Here is a 24,463-nt window from a genome sequence, read left to right on the forward strand (position 1 = left end):
ACAAAGACCAGGGAGCTTTTCAAATCAGACATTGAATATATCTTTAAGCATGGTCAAGTTAATAATTATGCTGTGGATGATGTATTAAACCACCCAGACACAACAAAGATACAGTCATCCTGAACTGAGCTGCAGGACAGGAAAGAAACTTCTCAGGGATGTCACCATGAGGCCATTGGTGATTTAAAAAACAGCTACAGAGTTCAACGGCTGTGAAGGGAGAAAACTGATGATGGATCAACAACATTGTTGTTACTCCACAATAATGACCTAAATGACGGAGTGAAAAGAATACAAATACACAAGCAGAAAATATCCCAAAACATGGCAAATTAATAAACTTTTGGGCCTAATTCCAAAGCACTATGTTTGGGGCAAATCCAACATAACATCTCTGAGTACCTGCCTCCTTACTTTCAAGCATGGTGGTGGCTATTTCATGGTATGAGTATGCTTAACCTCGGCAAAGACTGGAGTTTTTCAGGATAAAAAGAAACGGGATGGAGCTAAGCACAGGCAAAATCCTAGAGGAATACCTGCTTCAGTCTGCTTTACACCAGAATCTGGGAGAGGAATTAACCTTTCAGCAGGACAAAAACCTATGACCAAATCTACACTCGAGTTGCTTACCAAGAAGACAGTGAATGTTCCTGAGTGACCAAGTTACAGTTTTGACTTAAATCTGCTTGAAAATCTATGGCAAGACTTGAAAATTGCAGTCTAACCATGACCCCAACACCTTGACAGAGCTTGAAGAATTTTGCAAATACTAAATGGGCAAATATTGCGCAATCCAGGTGTGTAAAGCTATTACATTTACATTTGAGTCATTTGGCAAACGCACTTATCCAGAGCGACTTACAAGAGCAATTAGGGTTAAATACCTTGCTCAAGGGCACATCGGCAAATGTTTCACCTAATCAACTCAGGGATTCAAACCAGTGACATTTCGATTACTGGCCCAACACTTAACCACTAGGCTACCTGCCTGAAACTTACCCAAGAAAACTCACAGCTGTAATCTGCCAAAGGTGTTTCTAACCTGTATTGACTCGGGGGTGAATACTTGTTATATTTTTCATTAATTGTAATTTTTTTATATTTTGAATTTCTTCTACTTTGACATTACAGAATATTTTGTGTAATTCATTGACAAAAAAATCGAAATGTAATTAAATCCCCAAAATCCAAGTGGGGTGAATACTTAAAACCAACAGCCTACCTGCGCATTAGGTGAGCCCGTCCCAGCCGTGAGGCCTCTTGGAGGCGATGGTGGACTCTGAGCCACAGTTGGAAGGCTCTGGTCACTCTGCGACCCTCCAGCCACAGCCACACTGCCTCCTCCATCTGCCTCTGGCATCTAGACTCTGACCAACACAAACAGGCCGTGTGTGGGTGGGGACCTGGGAGCGCATCAGCACAAAATGGCTGCCATACTTCCCCCATGTGAATGCGACACATTGAAATATGGCAGCATTTCTCCATCCATTCCTTGGTTACACACCCAGATGTGGACCTTTTTATATCAGCCCTGCATTAGCACACCCAAACCCCTAACTAATTCATCAATAACGAAGCTGATTCCCTTGAATCAGGTTTGCTAGTGCAGGTTAGAACAAAAATGTACACACCCTGGGGATCATCAGGAATGGATTGAGAAACGCTGAAATATGGAACCTTATAGCCACTTGGCTCCCAAACAAAGGCAACATCACATATTAAACAGTCCCTCTGTTCAACGTGTTAGAGAATAATAATCATGTCGCTACCTTTAGTCCACTTCCACCAGCATAGCAGAACTTCACGTGCCCCTCTCCTCTCTCTCTGTACACACAGTATAGTGACTGCTCTGGATGTGCGCGTCCTCTCCCTCCAGTGATCAAAACACTAAAACAAACACACACTGGCTACTTACTGATGGGAAAGCACAATACAGATTGAATGAGTCTTGTTAGGTTGACACCAAAGTCATTTTGATTTTGATTCACGAAGATGTCAACTTCCTTTAGTTCCTGCTAAATATGTGAATATGACTCTGTCCAGAAACAACCTCTACCCCTGCCTATCCAGTGAGAAGTTGTGTGAAATTGAAAGAATTGGATTAGGATTACAAATATAGTAGTACTGTAAATTCTTTCCTAGCTCCTTTTTCTTGGATTGGCTTGGTGTGGCTGGTTGTTTTCACCCATAGAAATAGAATGCAAATCATTGATATTGAATTATTTGACAATCATCTAATTCTATGTTTTTTCAGCAGTCCTCTCAAATGTGCATGTGCAGAAAGGGTTAAACCCTTAGGGTTCTGTCTAGATGGGACCTGTGTGTATAAAGAAAAGGGATGCTGCACCTGGCGTATTGTCCCTCTGTTGAAGTGTTTGAGCGCTATGCACCCTCTAGTGGCCGTTCTCCAGTGGTTCATGGTGACAGCAGTGAGTTTGAAGTGTATGTGTTTCAGTCTCTGCTCCAGGACCTTCAGTCTGTTTCGAGCCTGCTCCAGCTCACTCCTCCAGTGGGTAAAACACCGGGCCACCAGCCTCCTGGCTCTGCCAAGATGGAACCTGGCACCTTTGTGCTTACGTGCTAGTGCAGGGCCGGTGTAGGCTTGCCAGCTCTGGAAAACCCTGCGTGGGAGAGAGAGAAGTAAAAAGAGGTGAGAATAATTATGAATGCTACACAGAAGTACTTGTCCAATCCACTCAAAAGTTATTGGAGGAATGTCCCTGTGATACACAGTACATGGAATTCTGAGAAAAATCAAGTAGCAAACTGGTACTGCAATGCATGGCACACTGCTTTGTTATTGTAGGGGAAAAAACATTTTCTCTCTCTCACACACACACACACATTGCCTGGCTACCCAAACCCTTGCTCCGGCCAAACACCACGCCCACGGACTTTAGTTTAGTCTCCGCAATAAGTCTGAAACCGAGTACCTACCTGACGATTTCTAGAACGCAAACACATTCTAACCATTCTGATTGGTCCCAGAAACCGATGGGTTGGGCCAGAGCCAGAACGCACGTGGGTATAGCGTCATTGGCTTTGATACTCTGATTGGTTAGCGATAATCCAATCGCTGATAACTTTGTTTTGCACAACACCCCTCATTTTGACGTCAACACAAACGACTTCAACAACGGCTTTCTCAGACTGAAATATGTAGCGAACATAGAGCAGTGGAAGAATTCAGTTTGAGTCGTAAGGCAACGCAGCACACACACATTTCCCCATCGTCACACCTCTTGCACAGAGTCTGGTTGTGGAATACCAAACTGGTCAGTGAGGACTGATGGGCTGTGATCCAGTAGTAGAACCTCTCTGCGACGTCTCTCCTCTGTCTCTGCTGAAGGAGCTCCGTCGCCCTCTCCTGGTCATTCACGCTCTGCTTGGCGCGCCGCGCCCACTCCCTGCCCAGCACCCTCGCCCGCTGGCACCTAGGGAGCACGCACATGGACGTCAATATGATTATATGACGTGAAACAGCCAATCGTGAAAGAATATTTAACATTATGTAGTCAACCTTTTTTTGTTTAGAGCTTCGTATTGGTTGATTCTGATACTTTTCAAGTGGGAAACTCGCACCTCGTGCTTCCAAGTTGGAATATGAAAGGTGCGCTAACAGCTCAAACTGAGTCTTCCTGCTACAAATGAGTATGTTGGATGTTCAAATTGTATTATACAGTGTATGGTACGTTAGTTATCTTCTGCACCTTAAAACATAATTTATTCGTCTACTTATTTGATATACTTAATACCTGTCTCTCCGTCTGTGCAGCGCCCATCTCCACCGGGTGAAGGAATACCAGGTCAGACAGGTGACGCGGTGGCTCGCTGCCTTGCTTTCGAGTGCCCTCTGTCTCCAGTGGCGTGCTGTTGCCCTGGCTAAGCTCTGCTGGTAGAGGAAACGCTCCTTCCAGGAAGTAAAAGCCGCAAGCAGAGTTCTTCTGTGCCTCTGCGTCTTCATGGCTATGATGGCACTCTGCTCTCTGGCGCTGCGTTGGGCCTGGGCGTGCCATCGCTGCAGTAGTCTGAGTAGAAGGCCGAAACAACTGGAACATGTAAGGCATTGCCATTTTTCCACAAGAAAAAGGAAATAACACTCAGAAATGAAGTAGAGATGAATGACATCACGGTGGCCCTAGATGTGCTATCTAGACCCCAGTCCCCCATGAAATAAAACCATATATAGATTCTACAGACCCTACCGAGTACTTCTAATGCCACTTTATATAATATGTAATTCAAATACAATGTATTGCATTGGGGCCAATGGAATGGGCCATATTCCTCAGTCCCCATGAAATGACACCAGATATACACTCAGTGGCCAGTTTATTAGGTACACTCATCTGCAAAGCCTCAGTTAAAATGTGCATATGTTTTTTGCGCTGAGCTTCCTATTAGTTGATTCTGATACTTTCCAAGTGGGAAACGTGGACTTCATCTTTCTACAATGAGTTTCCAAGTTGGACATTTCTGAGTTGTCTTGAACGCGGCATGAGAGCTTCCCCATTCATCTGTGGTTTCACTTTAGGCAATGAGAAGCAAAAGCAAGATAGATCGTGCAGCAGCAAATGTTTCATTGCACTTCCAACTGAACAATCATTGCGTCTGATATGGCTTTGATTTATTTGTAAAAGGGCTGTGCAGAGGCTCGTAATTACACTCAAATTGTGAAAATTATGATAACACTAATTTCTGTAAGAGCTGTTTAAAGATTTAAAATAATAAACGGCTGAAATTTCGGCTCGTTTTGGGTGGGTTGAGTTTTGGCCCAGACCATTACGTACTAATCTGATCTGATTATAATAGACCAATGACAGTTCATATTTTATTTGTATATCCTCCCACAGCAGCTGCTGGTCCTGTCCATTGAAGTATATAAATCACACTGGTCAAAAGGATAATTTTGTTCCACAAACTAGCAGACAACCTCCAACTCCCGCACTCAATCAGAAATATCATCCCAAGCTTCCTCCAAAACAGCCAAGGTTTCCACAGCCACCATTCACCCCAGAAGCTGGAGTCCCTCAAGGTTCAGTCCTCAGCCCACTTCTATGAAACTATCTATATCTCAGGCACTTACTACCCCCCACCTCACCCTACGTCGGACAGGAATATGTACCTGCCTGGATTACAACTTCCACACATCAAATGTACAGACTACAAAGAATACAGAACAAAGCAATAAAACTGCCATTCAGAAAAACATGCTTCATCAACATTCAAAACGTCCACCACATATCTGGAATCAAGACCATGACAGAAAGACAGGCAATATTATGACAGAAATACAGAAATACCTGAACAGAGCAATCCACAACCCAAGCACAATGGGCCACAGAAACACTATCAACCACAGGGCTCTCGAGTGTGACTATTTTGGTCGCATATGCTCCTAGATTTTTTGCTGTGGTTGATAGTGTTTCTGTGGCCCATTGTGCTTTTGGGAGCATCAGTGCAACCAGGGGAAAAAACACCTAGATAATAATTGTTGTAATGATAGGTTTCACAGTGCAGTTGTTTCCAAGTGCCCTATAGAAAAAAGTGAGTGCAGTTTCGTTCAATCAAAAGCCTACATGTAAGGAACACTAGGGCTGACCCCAATTAGTCAACTGGTCGATTGTTTGGCCGTTAGGCTGATGGTCGACAGAGATTGTTTTAGTCGAGCAGTAACAAATATATATACAGTACCAGTCAAAAAATTTGGACACACCTACTCATTCCAGGGTTTTTCTTTATATTTACTATTTTCTACATTGTAGAATAATAGTGAAGACATCAACACTATGAAATAACACATATGGAATCATGTAGTAACCAAAAAAGTGGAAAAGCAGCCAACAAGTGCTCAGCGTATGTGGGAACTCCTTCAAGACTGTTGGAAAAGCATTCCATGTAAAGCTGGTTGAGAGAATGCCAAGAGTTTGCAAAGCTGTCATCAAGTCAGAGGGTGGCATCTTTGAAGAATCTAAAATGTATATAACAACATTCCAACCTTTTTGTTAGCATTATCTATTCCAAATATGGCATGATACCACTATTTGTATCCGTTTGAAATCACTTTCAATGGGGCGACTGCCCTAGAAAGTCTATGTAAATTGCGATCGTGAGATAACTACCAATCTATTTTAGTTTCACTGTCCGATCATAAAAAAAAGCCAACTAATTGTTATTTTTACCTTTCCACAAACGGTCTGGTATGTGTTGCTTGATAGGAGCAAGTTAACACAAATGTATCAAAGAATAGGACATGATTAGTTAGTGGCAAACGTTACTGCCTGCCCAGTGAGCTATCTAGCAACATTTCAGTTATGACCTATCCTCTTAAATGCGGTGGTCAGTGGATAAACAATGAGTTGAACATATGTCTGAAAATGGACTAGTCACCATTTATTGTAATCATGTCTGACCAGTTGGCTAATATAGCATGTGTGCCCATGAGCTCCCGACTATAGCTAGCTGCGTCTTTTGACATCCACGATTAGCTAGCTAGTTGGCTACTACCTTCATTTTAGTCAGTAGCCATGCGTCTCAATGCAATGGTCACTGGATAAACTAGAAACTAGTTGAACATATGTGGCTGAAAACAAACTAATAGCCAGTAAGTGTTGTTGTTGCCAATGCTGGAATCATATCTAACCCGAGGGTAATGGTGTAACAATAGTCACTACCTTCTTAACTCAGTTGCTGGAGAGCAAGGAAAGGAAGTAGTTTGGGGGTGGGGTTGTCTGAACAAATATTTTTGCCTGCGCTGGCACCTGCAGGCGGCTATATCGGTCCTCTAATACAGGACTATTAAAGGCCCAGTGCACTACTTTTGTAAAAAAAATATATCTATCGTTGTCATGACTTCTGCCAAAGTTCTCTTCTTGTTCGGCGTCACCACCGATCCATGTTTCAGTTTCGTTTTGTTTTGTCTATCATACACAAATGGTTTCTATTCCATTAATTATGTTCCTTATTTAACCCTCTGGCTTCCCTCTCTGTTTTGTGCGCTATTGTTTGTCATGTGGGTTCGTGTTTTTTATGCTCTGGATTATTGTGTTTTTCCTTGTTGGAACTTTACTTATATTTTGAGTACATTTCGGACTATTACTCATATCTGTGTCCTGTGCCTGACTCCGCATTTTTCCACTTACCAACACCCTCACAATAATTTTTTTAATTCTGATTTTTCAGGGGGGTGCTGCATCACCATCAGCACCCCTACTTCCCACGGCTATGGAAACCACTAAAGGAGATCACCATGAGGCCAATAGTAATGTCATAACTCTCATGTGAAGATCTGAAGGATCAGGTTGCACTGTGTCCGCTCTACAGCACCCTCTCTCTCTCCTGCAGAGGGAGAGGGGGCCGCTTTATGGAGGTCGTAAAATACGCTGCCTCAATGCTCTGTAGTGTTCGATATTGGAATGTAACTGTGGAACACAGAGAGACACTTGGACATTAAAAGGTTGAATAATTGAGCAGTATTTAATTTACATCTAAATGTTGTGAAACGTATATGATTAAATATGAAACTATTTGTGAAAAGATGTAATGTGATGTTAACCTTCTATATGAGAAAATTGTGTTCCCTATGAAGCAATAACCAAGTCAGAGGCCATGCCCCGTGAGCACAGACATTACCTCGGCATCATGAACCGCCCCCTTCTCCCAAAAGTGTATAAAAACACTTGTGACAAAATATACATTTTATGTCAGAGACCCACGGACGTCACGAATGGGTTAAGAAATCTACAAATCACTCTTGAGACCAACACATGCCGGGTGAAGCTGGTGTGTGAAGTGGTTCAAACTACAACTCTACAAAAGGACAAGACCAGAAAACGTTGAGATCATCCCCATGCTGAAATGTTGAAGAAATCTACAAACTAAAGACCAATTATTCAGGCTGCAGCTGCTGTTTAAGTACTTTAGTCTGGTAAACACAACCGGTCGAACGACCGAATAGTATTCCTGACGTATCCATTACAACAGACACTGTCCAGAGCCCGCTGAGAAAACTACAACCACGAAAGTCCTTGGGACTTCTGGGGACCAAAGATTCTATCCAGCAGATGGACCGGTGATCACAGAGAGGGACACAGAAAGGCATACAATGATAAATATGTAAGATGCAATTGATTTTCGAATGAGTGGTTGTTCATGCTAAAAGTATTAGCATTTCATGAGTGTACCTATCAACTGTATTACAGTGAATCCACTCGGATTGTCTTTTCAGTGCATCATGTCAGTAACCAATGTATGACCTAATTCTGTGTGTGTTTATGTAATTCTGTGATTGATTAAGTTAGTTAGTAAATAAATAATTAAGCCAATTTGTTTATCACTGACTCATGATCTATGCTAGGGTTTGTGCAGATATCCAAGTGTTTGCAACATTCATAATAATAATAATATATTAATAGTATTAATAATAATACATTAATAAGTGACTAATTGATAAACTATGAAAACATCTGAAAAGTTAATTCGAGAATAAGAGACTTGAACTTCTCTATAGGGTAGGGTGCAGCATTTGGAATTTTGGCTGAAAGGCATACCCAAATTAAACAGCTTTCTACTCAGGCCCAGAAGATAGGATATGCATATAATTAGTACATTTGGATAATGTCTGTTAGTATAACAGAACTGATTTGGCAGGCAAAAACCTGAGAAAAATCCATTCAGGAAGTAGGAATTGTTTTTGTAGTTTTCTATTACAGAATCCATTGATTTAGGACTCAAATTGCAGTTCCTATGCCTTCCACTAGATGTCAACAGTCTTTAGAAATGGTTTCAGAATTGTATTCTGAAAAATGAGGGAGCAGTCTGAATGAGTGGACCCTGCCGTGTCACAGAGCTTTTTTCATGCGCGCGACCAGAGAGAGTGCCTTTCTTGTTTACCTTTTATATTGACGACGTTATTGTCCGGTTGAAATATTATAGATTATTTAGGCTAAAAACAACCTGATGTTTGAATATAAACATCGTTTGACATGTTTCTATGAACTTACGGATAAAATTTGAATTTTTTTGTCTGCCTGTTGCGACTGCTTTTTGAGCCTGTGGATTACTGAAGAAAATGAGCAAACAAAAGGTTTTCGGATATAAAGAGAGACTTTATCGACGCTAGCATCCCACATACCCTAGAGAGGTTAAACATTTTCCCGTGGTGCCCCGACTTCCTAGTTAAAGTTACATGATTAGTTGAATAGCGTAATTAAATTGCACATATAGAATTGATTTGATAATATACAGTCTTCGCATTTAATGACAGCAAACGCTATGACAGTGACTTTAAAACAGTTAGAGTTCAATGGTTTTGATAGGAGAAAACTGACAATGGATCAACAACATTATAGTAAATCAACAATACTATCCTACATGACAGAGTGAAAATAAGGAAGCCTGTACAGAATATTCTAAAACATGCATCCTGTTTGCAATAAGGCACTAAAGTAAAACGGAAAAGACTTTGGCAAAGTAATTCACTTTACGTCCTAAATACAAAGCTTTAAGTTTGGGGAAAATGAAATACAACACATCACTGAGTACCATTCTTCATATTTTCAAGCATTATGGTGGCTGCATCATGTTATGGATATGCTTGTCATTGGCAAAGAACTAGGGAGTTTTTTAGGATAAAAATAAACAGAATAGAGTTGAACACAAGCAAAATCAGAGGAAAACCTGGTTCAGTTCGCTTTTTAACAGACACTGGGAGACAAAATCACCTTTCAGCAGGATAACAACCTAAAACACAAGGCCAAATATACACTTGCTTACCAAGACAACATTGAATGTTCCTGAGTGGCCTAGTTTTGACTCAAATTGGTTTGAAAATCTATGGCAAGACTTGAAAACGGCTGTCTAGCAATGATCAACAACCAATGTCGAACAAGCCCAGTAATACAGCGCCACTCAGCAGGAAGCGGTCTGGGGCCAACTTGACAGAGCCTGAAGAATCGTTTTAAGAATAATACAATCCAGGTGTGTAAAGCTCTTAGAGACTTACCCAGAAAGACTCACAGCTGTAATTGCTGCCAACAGTGATTCTATGTATTGACTCAGGGGTGTAAATACTTATGTAAATTAGATATTTTTGTATTTCATTTTTTTAATAAATTTGCAAAAATATCTAAAAACATGTTTTCGTGCAAGACATATATTTAATCTATTTTGAATTGAGGCTGTAACAACAAAATGTGGAATAAGTCCAGGGGTATGAATACTTTCTGCAGGCACTAATTCTCTAACACGATTGGCTGAAACAATAGCCAACAGAATAGCAGTCTTGACTGTGAGCTCACATAGCTCAGGTGAAGACAGGAACTGTGGGCTCGTAGGTGATCGTAGGACATCTATGAGAGTGTCTAACTCCCATGAGGGTACCGAAGGAGCCTTGGGGGGCTGTATCCGGCTGGGGCTGGGGCAAAAGTGTGACACCAATCAGGCCCCCAAGGACTGGAATTGCCCAGGCCTGGCGTAGAGAATGGCATGGCTGTCTGAATTACAACAACTTCAGTATGCTTGGTTTTCCAAAGTTTGCCATTCGCTTGTGAGAGGAAGTCCGCTCAGCTATACAAGGTCTGAAAACCAATGTGGTCTGTGGCCAATGTGGAGCAACAAGTAGAACTGACAGCTCTCAGGACTGATCCTCCTCAAGACCTGAGGGAGCAAAGGAATTGTTGAAAACGCATACAGAAGGCCCCTTGGCCAGCTGAAAGGGCATTCGACATCAATGAGTTGAGTCTTGCGATGCGAACAGATCGGCGATGGCCCTTCCGAATCACGTGTAGATCAACTCACAAAAATGTAACATTAACCTAATAAAAATGTGATTTGTGCAGTAGGCCAAATACTGTACATTATTACAGCATATTGGCTATATGCCTCGCCTACCAATATTCTTTTTCTCAGACCATATTATATTTCAAAACTTGAGCTTTGATAAAATAGATCAGTTGGTGTAGTTGAGGCACAGCTGAGCATAAAAGGAAATTATTTGCAAATAATTAGCTTTTAACTGATGGTCATGGTGCTTAAAAAAAGTGTAATAGTGTTGAATAAAAGTCATGACACTGCTGAATTAAAAACTTAGACATGAACTCACTCAAAAACAGCAGCTCTTTGCTGTATTCTTTTTGAGTCTCTCTCTGGTCAAGATTTTAAAAGTTATGAAATCTCACATAGGCTAGTATCAAACTTTGTGGAAACGGTAGGCACTGTGATTTGAGCTATCCGATTGGCGCAGTACGCACACTCGATTTAGCCACAGGTCTCCATGCCTGCCGGGTGAGCGGAGTTAGTTTTGTCAGACAAATTAAAATGGTTAAAAATGGGAACATTTTGCTTACCCGGTGCACAGGGCTTCTGAATCAAGTGCAGCTACCGCCAACAGAGCAACATGAAGTACTTGCACTTATAAAAAACAGTAAGTATTTATCATTGGCTTTTCTACAGAAATGTTTGGTGATGAACTAGGAATGCTATGAGGATCGCGATTTACCGGTTGGTGACCACTGGTCTAAGTAGTTCAGGACTCTATCTCCTGCTTGGCGAGGGGCTTGTGCTGCTAATTTGAAGGGGTGTCCACATACTTTTGTATATATAGTGTAATTCTCTCAGACTAGGTGGGTTATATCAATATATTAGCCTCAATTTACTTTCAAAAAATGTGAAATGCTAATTAGCAACAGAGAAGACCTTAGCAAGACTACAAATTCCAACAGGAAGCTCCTGCACGTCATCTCTAGCAAACACTGTCAGCTACCGTTCACCAGCGCGATCAGAGACCTTCTGTACCCAATCCATGATGAATCCATGTGCTCTATTGAAATGAATAAAGTGTTGAACTTCTTACGTCCCCTTTCTCTGTCTTATCTGGCCACTGGCTACACTTTATCTAGCTAGTTAGCAGAGCAGTAGATTTAAAAAATATTTTTGTTTTACTTTTGAGCATTTTTGAGAATTTTAGCGTTCTAGTGTTCTATACAGCTGTCAAGAGTCACTTAATCAATTATATAATCATTAACCAGACTACCCCAGATACCAGACTTAGATGTGGTATAACTTAGTTCTAAAATCAAAAAATCTATTGACATTCAGAATTGACTGAGACATCCAGCCTGTATTGTAGTTTCATGACCAGAGACAAATCTTCAAAAGGCACAGTATTTATTTATTCTGAGTGGTTCACATTCTTGATTTGTAAGATCCTTCCCACTATATGATCGATATGTGAAGTGATAAAATCCCAAGTTATCAATTAATAGTTTATGTAAGTGCACTTGTCCTCGTGAAAGTGCACTTGTCCTCGTGAAAATGACAATTTATTATATATTCTACAGCTGTAATGTCATCAATCAAATCAACCTTTATTTATATAGCACATTTCAGGAAGTTATATGGCAGGCAACAGATGGACAGCACACCAACCCCAACAGGCACACCATGAGGAGAGGGAGGTTGACGGCCAGCAATTACGGAGTAGTGGTTAGGGCCAATCGCGTTACGCCATCGCTGCTAAAAAAGGGTCTTCAGATCAGTCGTTGGATGGGGTGTTGTCTGTAAAGTGGGACACATAACGAAGAGGAGGGCACCAAGGCATTCAAAATGGCTACAATGATGGATGTGCAGGAGTAAGGGCTTTGGGTCACGGGGTCTGGGTACATTCAGGGCACAACACATCAGCTGTCTGTGACCAGGAGATAAAGAAAAATTCCAAGCCAAACCATTTCATAACCACTACACACAGCCAACATCGTCGTCACCATATGAGCTAACGTCAAGACAACATAGCTGTTAGAACTAACGCTTTAGTAAACCCACTACAATCATACAGTGCACTGTACAGTTAGAAAGCAGTTTAGCAGTTACACCGGGGAGTCCAGGTGGCAATATATTAATAAAACTAAAAGCTTATATTGACTTAGAAGAGTTCCAGTTTGGAAAAACATAGCCAACATAACATCCATCTCCATTTGAGCCGGTTGTTTGAGTAGGCTAGCTAGCTGCATTGGCTAGCTATGTAAGTGAAAGAAAAAAATGAAATATAGCTAGCTAGCTCTCTTTTGCTTCTCCTTAATTTTTTAAGAAATGTATTTGTTCAAAACTGTTCAACTATTGTCTTTCTCCCTCTTTGAGTCAACTACTCACCATGTTATGTACTGCTGTACTAATTAGCTGTAGCTTATGCTTTCAATACTAGATTCATTCTCTGATCCTTTGATTGGGTGGACAACATGTCAGTTCATTCTGCAAGAGCTCTGATAGGTGTGAGGATGTCCTGCGGAAGTTGTCATAATTACTGTGTAAGTCTATGGAAGGGGGTGAAAACCGCAAGATTCCTACGTTTTGGATTGAAGTCAATGTACCCAGAGGAGGACGGAAACTAGCTGTCCTCCGGCTACGCCCTGGTTCTAACCTACAGCGTGCTGTTGAGGCTACCGTAGACCTTCATTGCAAAACAGTCTGTTTTCGTCAAGTATTTGGTGACGTGAATATATTTAGCATAGTTGATCTAAAAAGGACAACTTTTTAATGTTTCACTATTTTTATTTTTATGAAATTCAGTGAGGATGGTCCTCTTCTGAGGAGCCTCCACTGACTCAAGTTTTGCTCAATGCAGCCAACTAAAGTAATGCCGTTAATGTAAGTTCAATCACAAAGGCTGGTCTGAGTGCATCTCTTCAGTTTCATTCAGTATCACAACACAATTCACATAGCATTTTATTATGGGCACAGTGGGAATTTATATATGTGATGTTTCAACTATGTCTTACCCCCAGAGTGAGAGATTAAGAGAGAGAGTACATAATTTCCAACAGATCTCCTTGCGGAGAGTGGCGTTGATCATGCACTGCTTCTCGTGGGGTGAGCCTGATGTTCAGCATGTCACGCCTCAGGTCTAAAACATGGGGAAAAGTGGACGTAGTCAATCAATAGTATCACCATCTTTATCTGGACAGAAAATGCATTGTTTATCATAACACAAACACACCTTGGACAATGTGACAAGTGGTCCCTCAACTCCCAACCTTAAGTCATGAGAACCATATGTAACAGGGTTGAATTAAACATCCTTAGTTGTATGAGTTTTGTCATAATTAAGCAGACACACTGTACATAACCTGTGTGTGTGTAGTTGTGGAGCCACCTGCTATATTATTTGTGTAACTGCATCTCTGTGCATATGTGCGCATGAACACGCAGGATCCAGGTAAAGAGCTGTTAAACTTTGATGGAGATGTCATGATGGATTTGAAGTTGCTCTGAAGTTTACACATTGTGTTGTGTGTATGTCTGCAGAATAAACTGTGAAAGAGAACAGCACTGTGTCCTTTGTCGATGAGCCATGTGATAGCCGTTACACTGGTGCCATGACCCGTCGGATCCTCAAAATCAGCCTGAAGCAGATCACCAGGGAAAGTGAAGATCAAGTGTGCTCTTCTGGTCAGTTGTTTGGTTTCATGGTCATAGGACTACTGTTATGTCATTTCAGTGTTGAGGGTTTTTCCTGTTTTTATTTTCTATCGATCTTTCTTTACATTTTTATTCTACATTTAATTTGTTTAATCTAAAGGTGGTGTCATGGCTCACAAATGTACAACTGATAGTAAAAGAGTTTACGATTATACTACTCCTATTGCAGAGGGGTGTTTGGTTTGGCGAGCATACAGGTATCAATGCGATGTCCAGTGGGTTTAATGGTCGGGGAGTGTGGACATATCAGTCATTAGCTGATAGGAGCACGGGGCAAGGTCAGAGCACAGGTTGTTCACCTATGGGTCCGTTTTTGAGGGGAGGTCCACACACGTCCACACCCAGTAGCGATACAGATGCCATACCACACCGTACTGACATGGTGAGCCAGTTAGGTGACTCCAAAGTAGCCAGATTGATGTCAGCAGGAGCCATAGATACGAGTGGTGAGCTCCACAGTACACCACAAAGAGAAACGTCAGCATCTGATTCAGTAAGACAGGAAGTTGCACATGTGACAGTCCATGTCAAATCTGAGAAAGAACCCAGAGTGTTCAGGGGTGACAGCTCTGACAAGTACACAATTCAAGAGTGGGTTGATGTGACAACAGACTATTTGAAAAGGCAAAGATGTGAGGTGCCTGATCAAGTGGAAGAGATCATGATCAGGTTGATGGGAAAAGCTAGGGATGCAGTGAAGATAGACTTGTGGGGTGAGGAGTCGTTGGATGTGAAACAGAACCCAGATCTAATCTATCATATCCTCCTGCAGTATTTTAGTGACACGTCATCATGTCTCCCGCTTGAAGATTTCTACTCTACCAAGCCCAAACTGAGGGAGGACTCAGTAGACAACTGGACCAGGCTCAACAAAGCAGCAGATTTAGCTGATGAGGGTTTACGCAGACAGGGTGGGAGGATGGAAAACATAAGTCAACAAGTAGCCTGCATGTTTGTGAAACATTGCCCTGATCCTGAGCTCTCCTGCAGATTCAACTGCAAAGCACTTCCTGAGTAGAATTCCAGAGATGTTCAGGTGAGGATTGATGAGTACCAGAGGGAGCAGAGAGCCTTAATGAAACAAAGCAGCGTTACACAGCTGAAGAGTTATGCCACTGCTCTGCACGACAAGGTCCCAGTGTCACATAACCAAGCTAACGATGAAAAATGTCATGCCTCACACTCTTTTGCTCCTGTTCCGAGGGAGGCAGTACAGGTCAAGATGAAGATACTCCCAACGCTAAAGCTCTATAGATGGCAACCAAAGACTCTAGTGACATGACTGGAGATGTTGTGTACCAGAACACACATGTGATAGGAAGACGCGACAGCCTCTTTTACACGCCTGTGATTGTTGGTAACAAAGTGACTCTAGGTGCTATGCTTGACAGTGGGTCAATGGTGTGCACAATGAGTGAGATGGCAGAGCTGAAGTTGATAGATGCTGGTGTAGTTGATGTGAAAAGCCAGTTTAACTCAGATGTTGTGCTTGTTGGCTGTGGAGGACGCCGTGTGAGGCCTAAGTCTACATTCAACATAAACATGGAAGTCTATTGTTCTAACCTTGGTAGTAGAAGGTCAAACTGATGAATTAATACTGGGAACCAACGCGATCAAGCACATCCTAGTGAATCAAAACAATGTGACTTGCAGCCACTGATGACATGGAATCTGAGCAGTTTCTCGCCATGTTAGCTGGAATGAAACGCTGGAGAGGCGACGACATCCCTGACAAGACAGGAACAGTGAGATGTAACGCAGCCATTTGCCTTGACCCTAGTCATGAGTATCTGGTTTGGGGTAAGCTACCAAAAACCACCGTTGTGTATCCTGGCAGTAGGGTGATGACAGAACCTACTACATCTCGCTCAGCACCACGGGGGATCATGGTGGCAAGGATTGTTAAGCCTCTGTGGGGAGACAGATGGGTCCCACTGAAGCATGATCAACACGTCTGGCCGTCCTGTGTGGCGGCCAGACATACCAATGCATGAAGATGACAGGAAGTATTCCGCTTTCACAACACCTATTGGCTCTTTGAATACAACCTTCTACCTCAGGGTCTCCGTAACTGTTATGCAGGTGAGTGAGGACCCAAAAGCGGTTTAACAAAAACAGAGTCCTTTAATGTCAAAACACAGGGAAGACATAGATCCTCTTCAGATGTATAGAATGGCAAAATAGACAACCCGCAGAGAGGGCGACAAATTAATCATAAAGTCCTTCTGATATTTACAGAAGAGTCCCCTTCTTAGCAGCAGAGGAGAATAGCAGGGTTAGCGGCGACAGACTGCTGGTCTCTCTGGGTAGGCGCGGGTTGTAGAGGACAGAGGTACCTGATCACACGTAGCATCAGATGAACAGGCAGATTCCGACAGGACGGGACAAGGGTGAAGCAAACGAGACGATAGTTTGGTTCTGGCATGAGAAACTCAAACGAGAATCTGACAAAGACAGAAGCAGGAACAGAGAGAGAAATAGAGACCTAATCAGAGGGAAAAAGGGAACAGGTGGGAAAAGGGTGAACGAGGTAGTTAGAGAAGATGAGGAACAGCTGGGGGAAGGAGAGGAAGAGAAGGTAAGCTAATACGACCAGCAGAGGGAGACTGAGTGAAGAGAAAGAACAGGAACAAGACATAATATGACAATACATGACAGTAACAGCCCTGAAAGCTTCATGCGCATGATGGCCAGTATCTTCGGAGATCAGAACTTCATGAGTTTGCTGTGTTACTTGGATGATCTGTTGGTCTTTGGCCTAGACGAGAAGACAGCCTTGGAATGCTTGGAGATGGTCTTTAGCAGGCATCGTAGTCAAAACATGAAGTTGGCCCCAAAGAAGAGCTTCTTCCTCAGGAAGTCTGTAAAGATCCTTGGTCACATAGTTGATGGAAATGGTGTGTCTATAGACCCTAGTAAAGTCGACAGCATCTCTAACATGAGCAGTGCTGATCTGATGGAATTTGATGGTGTGACTCAGAAACAGATAAGGTCGTTCCTTGACATGGTAAACTACTACCAACACTTTGTGCCAGGTTTCTCCGCAATGGCCAGACTTCTTTTCGTTGTTGACTGGATCAAAGAGAAAACCCAAGGGTCGTCAGAAAATAAAGCCCTCACAGCGTCGAAAATTTAACGTTGCTGACTGGACACCCGAACATGAGCAGGCCTTCGAAAAGTTGAAGATATCTCTAGTAGACACGGTGGTGTTGGCACACCCTGATGTCTCCCGTGCCTGGTCCTCAGAATATGGTCCTCATTAACGACGTTCAAGCAGTGTCAAACGCTTCAGTCCAAGATGCCTTCAGGTGGTCTAGTGATCTCAAAGGCAGCCCCAACTGTGTAAGCTCACAGAGAACTTCCACACCTGTCAACATGTGTTCTCAGTCCTTGGCAGTGGATGAGGTGTCACATGACAAACGGGAAACAGGAGCTAGAACACGTGCATCATTTACCTCAACTGATACTTCCTGGTCAAGACACATTACCTGCCTACTCTGAGAAGCTTCGTGATGAGCAACTAAATGACAGCACCCTGTCTCGTGTGCTATTCTATGTGGAGAGACAACGCAGGCCTTCTAGAAGAGAAAGAGCCAGAGAAACAGTTACAGTCATCAGACACTTGAAGAGTTGGGAGAAGCTTGTTGTCAGTAATGACATACTGTACAGAGTCTCACAAGATATCAAAGATGAGCAGTTCCAGTACGTAGTTCCCGGGTCTCTCAAAGCAGAAGTCCTGAAGGGCGTTCATGATCACGTGGGTCATAAGGGTCAGTTCAGAAGCCTTAGTTTAGCTAGACAGAGATTATTCTGGCTGCACCTTGACAGAGATGTTAGGGATTATGTCCATGGTTGCCACCGTTGCATCGTCAGCAAGACAGTTGAGCCTGGGGCAGGGCTCCACTGGAAAGTATAACTTCGACTAGGCCACTACAACTGGTTTGTATCGATTTCTGGTCTGCTGAAGATTCAAGCAACAAGTCCATTGATGTACTAGTGATAACAGATCACTTTACAAGAATGGCTCAAGTGTTTGCCTTCAGAAACCAATCAGCTAAGCAGGTGGCAAGAATCCTGTGGGACCGATACTTCTGTGTGTATTGATTTCCTGAGAGAATTCATAGTGACCCAGGGGAAAGTTTCGAGAGGCAGTTGATCAGTGAGTTACTCAAAGTTTCTGGTGTGAGAAACTCTCACACGATACTATCACCCGATGGGGAATGGCAGTGTGGAACGTTTCAATCAGACACTTGGCAACATGATCAGAGCAGTAGCACCTAACACCAATCAATACTGACCGAGACACCTGCAGACATTGACGTTCATGTACAATTGCACCACCGATGAGATGACAGAGTACGCCCCCTTCTACCTGATGTATGGAAGGATCCCTTGTCTGCCAGTAGATGTGCTTTTCAGAAACACTGAACGATCCAGCTGTTACGAGTTACGATATGTATGTGATGTCGCTCTCCAATGATCTGAAGGATGCTATGGTGATAGAGCAGGAACATGCTGAAGAAGAACAGAACCGACAAAGTCAACGATCAGGTACTGTAGGCAAACAAGAAAAACTAAGGCAAGAGGAAAGTGGCAGATCGATGGGAATCGACAATATACACTGTGGCGGACAAGAATCCAGGCACTCACACATACATAATATGTAATATAGCCACTGGAATGGAAAAAGTAGTTAATCAGAACCTGACCATGTTGGTCAACTTCTTCCCAGTAGACGATGAAAGTGCAGTTTCTGGCCTCTCTTCATCCATGTCTGTTGGCCTGACTCCAACTTCCGGTGCTCACAAAGTGATGATGGATTCAGTATCAAAAGTGAGACAAGGGAGTTCCTTTCCTGAAGAAGAGAGTCAAGATTCACTATCTACAATGGAGTGTGACATGTCGGTACAAGGTGTCACACAGGGAGAATCAGATCACGAAGAGGAAAGAGGAGCAGACCTATCTGCGGAAGAGAGAATGTATTCCATTTCTGAAAGAGAGAGCGAGAAATCTTTACCTGATGAGTAGCTTGTGGACTCTGAAGGAAGAACTCGAGATTGGATCACACAGTTACCAGGTAGTAGAGATGAGAATGAGGAATCTTCAGGTGTGACCTCAGAACCACTGGTATCTCAAGACTCCGATTCAGAAGAGATTCAGTGAGCAGACACGCTCTTCTCCCGGCATTGGACAGTCTGAACAGCCTAGTGACTCACAATTGACTGACACTCTAGTGACTTACACTCACAACGACAATCCTAGCGCAGTTTGACAATTTAGGAACTGTGTTGGTCGAATCATCAAACCTGTCAACAGATTGATCTACACGATGTCTACACAAGATATTCTAAGTGAGAATAATCTTAATATTCAAGCAGTTTGCAAGTCAGTGATTCAAGCCTTCAGAGATGAAGCAAAACTAGAGTTATGATTCAGTGAAGATGTATTTTTCTATTATTTTACATGAGCATTGTACTTTAGATTGGTAGTGTGGGGTGTAGAAAGGCATCCTACAGTCAGTAGTTGGTTAGAGAGTTTTGCCAACTCTCCTTCCACTTCATCCTTTTGGTATACTTCAAATGTTGTTCTTGTAAATGGACCTTATATGTTGATGTAGATGTGTGCTCAAGTTGTGGTTGCTGCTTACATTCTGCCTAAATTCAGTGGGGGTGGGTGTAACAGGGTTGAAATAGACATCCTTAGTTGTATGAGTTTTGTCATAATTAAGCAGCCAGTATACAGTGCCTTGCGAAAGTATTCGGCCCCCTTGAACTTTGCGACCTTTTGCCACATTTCAGGCTTCAAACATAAAGATATAAAACTGTATTTTTTGTGAAGAATCAACAACAAGTGGGACACAATCATGAAGTGGAACGACATTTATTGGATATTTCAAACTTTTTTAACAAATCAAAAACTGAAAAATTTGGCGTGCAAAACTTTAGCAACTTTAAGCTTTTAATGGCTGTGATAGGAGAAAACGGAGGATGGGTTCAGCAACATTGTAGTTAATCCACAATACTAACCTAATTGACAGTGAAAAGAAGGAAGCCTGTACAGAATACAAATATTCCAAAACATGCATCCTGTTTGCAACAAAAGTAATACCAAAGTAATACTGCAAAAAAATGTACTTTATGTCCTGAATACAAAGCATTATGTTTGGGGCAAATCCAATACAACACATTACTGAGTGCCACTCTCCATATTTTCAAGAAAAGTGGTGGCAGCATCATGTTATGGGTATACTTGTAATCGTTAAGGACTGGGGAGTTTTTACAAAATAAACTGAAAGGAGCTAAGCACATGCAAAATTCTAGAGGGAAACCTGGTTCAGTCTGCTTTCCACCAGACACTGGGAGATTAATTCACCGTTCAGCAGGATAACCGAAAACACAAGGCCAAATCTACACAAGTTGTTTACCAAGAAGACAGTGAATGTTCCTGAGTGGCCGAGTTACAGTTTTGACTTAAATTTCCTTGAAAATCTATGGCAAGACTTGAAAATGGTTGTCTAGCAATGATCCACAATCAATGTCGAACAAGCCCAGTAATACAACGCCATGCAGCAGAAAGCGGTCTGGGGCGAAGATTCAATAATCAACAATTCTAGAATGTTTGTCAAAAAAGGTCTATAGTCTATCACCCGTACTGTAGGTGGCGGCATGCACCTCTAACGATTGTTTGCGGACTGCCATAATACCATAGAAGAAGAAGGTCTGGCGCTGAGCGATGAACTGAAATGTTGGTTATTTTTTGTTTTTTAAACAACTAATTGGCTGACATTGGTTCAATTATTTGAATTCAATTTCATTCAGTTTTTTTTTCTGTGAGCTCCTTTGGCACATTGCAGTTTCTCTAGAGATAAATCAGATCCAGCCTGAACTATGTGATGTAGTAGGGAGTGGTAGTTTCCAACAGGTCAATATTATTCTAGTTCAACACATAAAATGTGGTAATTCACTATAATGACCATAATCCATTGCGTATCTACTTGTCCAGTCTGTTTCTTTTACGCCTGCGATGGAAGAGAGAAAAATGAGTGAAGGTGAGGTGATATGGAGAGCAGCTGTTGCTTTGCAACTTGAAAATACATGATCTGTGATTAGTTGTTAGTTGGTATTCAGCACTGATAAAAGTATGCTTTATTCACTTTGAAGAACAACAAAATAGTGATGTTGTTAGACAGCATTGGCAGCTGCTCTATAGAGATGAGATAATGACTTGGAATGTAATAAGTCATCAAATAAAACAAATGTAGTAGTTAATGTGAATAAATTAAAGCAGCATCCGGTGCCGACAGATGGCTGCCTCGCTTCGCGTTCCTAGGAAACTATGCAGTATTTTATTTTTTTATGTGTTATTTCTTACACTGTTACCCCAGGAAATCTTAGGTTTTATTACATACAGCCAGGAGGAATTATTGGATATAAGAGCAAGGTCAACTCACCAACATTATGACCAGGAATATGACTTTCCCGAAGCGGATCCTTTGTTTGGCCCACCACCCAGGACAATGGATCAGATCCCAGCCGGCGACCCAAAACAACGGCGCCGCAGAAGGGGCAGACGGAGCGGTCTTCTGGTCAGACGGGCACATCGCGCACCGCTCCCGAGCATACTACTCGCCAATGTCCAGTCTCTTGAAAACAAGGTAGACTCTGGTAGGGCTCTGGCTGGGCCACTCAAAAACATTCAGAGACTTGACCCGAAGCCACTCCTGCAATGTCTTGGCCGTGTGCTTAAGGTCGTTGTCCTATTGGAAGGTGAACATTCACCCCATCTGAGGTCCTGAGTGCTCTGGAGCAGGTTTTAATCAAGAATCTCTGTGCTTTGCCCTGTTCATCTTTCCCTCGATACTGACTAGTCTCCCAGTCCCCGCCGCTGAAAAACATCCCCACAGCATGATGCTGCCACCACCATGCTTCACCGTAGGAATGGTGCCAGGTTTCCTCTGGACGTGACGCTTGGCATTCAGGCCAAAGAGTGCAATATTATTGTTTAAGATTGAAAGAATATTGTTTATTATTGTCTCAGAGTCCATTAGGTGCCTTTTGACAAACTCCAAGCGGGTTGTCAAGTGCCTTTTACTGAGGAGTGGCTTCCGTCTGGCTACTATATCCATAAAGGCCTGATTGGTGGAGTGCTGCATAGATGGTTGTCCTTCTGGAAGGTTCCCCCATCTCCAGAGAGGAACTCTGGAGCTCTGTCAGAGTGAACATCGGATTCTTGGTCACCTCCCTGACCAAGGCCCTTTCTCCCCAAATTGCTCAGTTTGGCCCGGGCGGCCAGCTCTAGGAAGAGTCTTGGTGGTTCCAAACTTCTTCCATTTAAGAATGATGGAGGCTACTGTGTTCTTGGGGACCTTCAATGCTGCAGACATTTTTTGGTACCCTTCCCCAGATCTGTGCCTTGACACAATCCTGTCTTGGTGCTTTATGGACAATGCCTTCGACCTCATGGCTTGGTTTTTGCTCTGACATGCACTGTCAAACTGTGGGACTGTCACGACTTCCACCGAAGGTGGCTCCTCTCCCTGTTCGGGCGGTGCTCGGTGGTCGTCGTCGCCGGTCTACTAGCTGCAACCGATCCTTTTCCCTTTTCTTTTGGTTTTGTTTGTTTTGGGGTTCACCTGGTTTCATTTTGGTTAATTAGGGTGGGTATTTCATCTCGACTTTTCCTTTGGGTTTTTGTGAGGGATTGTTTTCGTTTTACTGTCAGTTTGGGTTGCGTTTTCGCTATTTCATGTTTAACAGGTGGTTTTTCCCTGGACTGTGTCTGAGTGGGGTTTTATGGCTACTGCTTGTAGTCCGGTGTCCTGTAATTTTTGAGCTGGTTGATTAAACGCCCTTTTCATTCATTACTTGTTTCTCCTGCGCCTGACTCCACACCCACATCTCCTTGGGGAGTTGTGACAGGGACCTTATATAGACAGCTGTGTGCCTTTCCAAATCATGTCCAATCAATTGAATTACCAAAGGTGGACTCCAGTCAAGTTGTAGAAACATCTCAAGGATGATCAATGGAAACAGGATGCACCGGAACTCAATTTCGAGTCTCACAGCAAAGGGTCTGAATACTTATGTAAATAAGGTATGTTTTTTTATTTGTAATACATTTGCAAACATTTCTTAAGACCTTTGTCATTATGGGGTGTGTAGATTGATGAGGATTTTTATTTATTTAATCCATTTTAGAATAAGGCTGCAACGTAACAAAATGTGGAACAAGTCAAGGGCTCTGAATTTTGTACGATTCAATATGTATGTCCAATACGTGAAATATGAACAGTACCATTCAAAAGTTTGGACACACCTACCGCATTGACTGACCTTCATGTCTTAAAGCAATGGACTGTCATTTCTCTTTGCTTATTTGAGCAGTTCTTGCCATAATATGGATTTGGTATTTTACCAAATAGGGATATCTTCTGTCTAAAACTTTCCCTGCCTTGTCACAACATAACTGATTGGCTCAAACACATTAAGAAGGAAAGAAATTCCACAAATGAACTTTTAACAAGGCACACCTGTTAACTGAAATGAATTTCAGGTGACTATCTCATGAAGCTGGTGGAGAGAATGCCAGTAACGGATGTGAAACGACTAGCTTAGTTAGCGGTGCGTGCTAAATAGCGTTTCAATCGGTGACATCACTTGCTCTGAGACCTTGAAGTATTAGTTCCCCTTGCTCTGCAAGGGCCGCGACTTTTGTGGAACGATGGGTAACGATGCTTCGTAGGTGACTGTTGTTGATGTGTGCAGAGGGTCCCTGGTTCGCGCCCGGGTATGGGCGAGGGGACGGTCTAAAGTTATACTGTTACACCAAGAGTGTGCAAAGCTTGAAGAATCTAAAATCAAATAAATATTTTGATTTGTTTAACACTTTTTTGGTTACTGCATGATTCCATATGTGTTATTTCATAGTTTTGATGTCTTCACTATTATTCTACAATGTAGAAAATAGTAAAAAATAAAGAAAAACCCTTGAA

At 42.4% G+C, this 24,463-nt stretch overlaps 1 protein-coding gene across 1 annotated transcript in view; it reads right to left on the reverse strand.

The window, feature by feature from the left end:
- The window catches only part of LOC115101915 (uncharacterized), an 89,474-nt gene that overhangs the window by 8,144 nt on the left and 56,867 nt on the right, over positions 1 to 24,463 (reverse strand). Inside the window, exons 16-20 of the mRNA XM_065006062.1 lie at positions 3,756 to 4,028; positions 3,240 to 3,434; positions 2,348 to 2,621; positions 1,770 to 1,887; positions 1,223 to 1,367 (exon numbers count right to left, since the gene is read on the reverse strand). Of these exons, the coding sequence (XP_064862134.1) occupies positions 1,223 to 1,367; positions 1,770 to 1,887; positions 2,348 to 2,621; positions 3,240 to 3,434; positions 3,756 to 4,028 (1,005 nt within the window). The remainder of the gene's footprint in view (positions 1 to 1,222; positions 1,368 to 1,769; positions 1,888 to 2,347; positions 2,622 to 3,239; positions 3,435 to 3,755; positions 4,029 to 24,463) is intronic.

The sequence above is a fragment of the Oncorhynchus nerka genome, linkage group LG20, assembly GCF_034236695.1.
Source record: "Oncorhynchus nerka isolate Pitt River linkage group LG20, Oner_Uvic_2.0, whole genome shotgun sequence".
NCBI lineage: Eukaryota > Metazoa > Chordata > Actinopteri > Salmoniformes > Salmonidae > Oncorhynchus > Oncorhynchus nerka.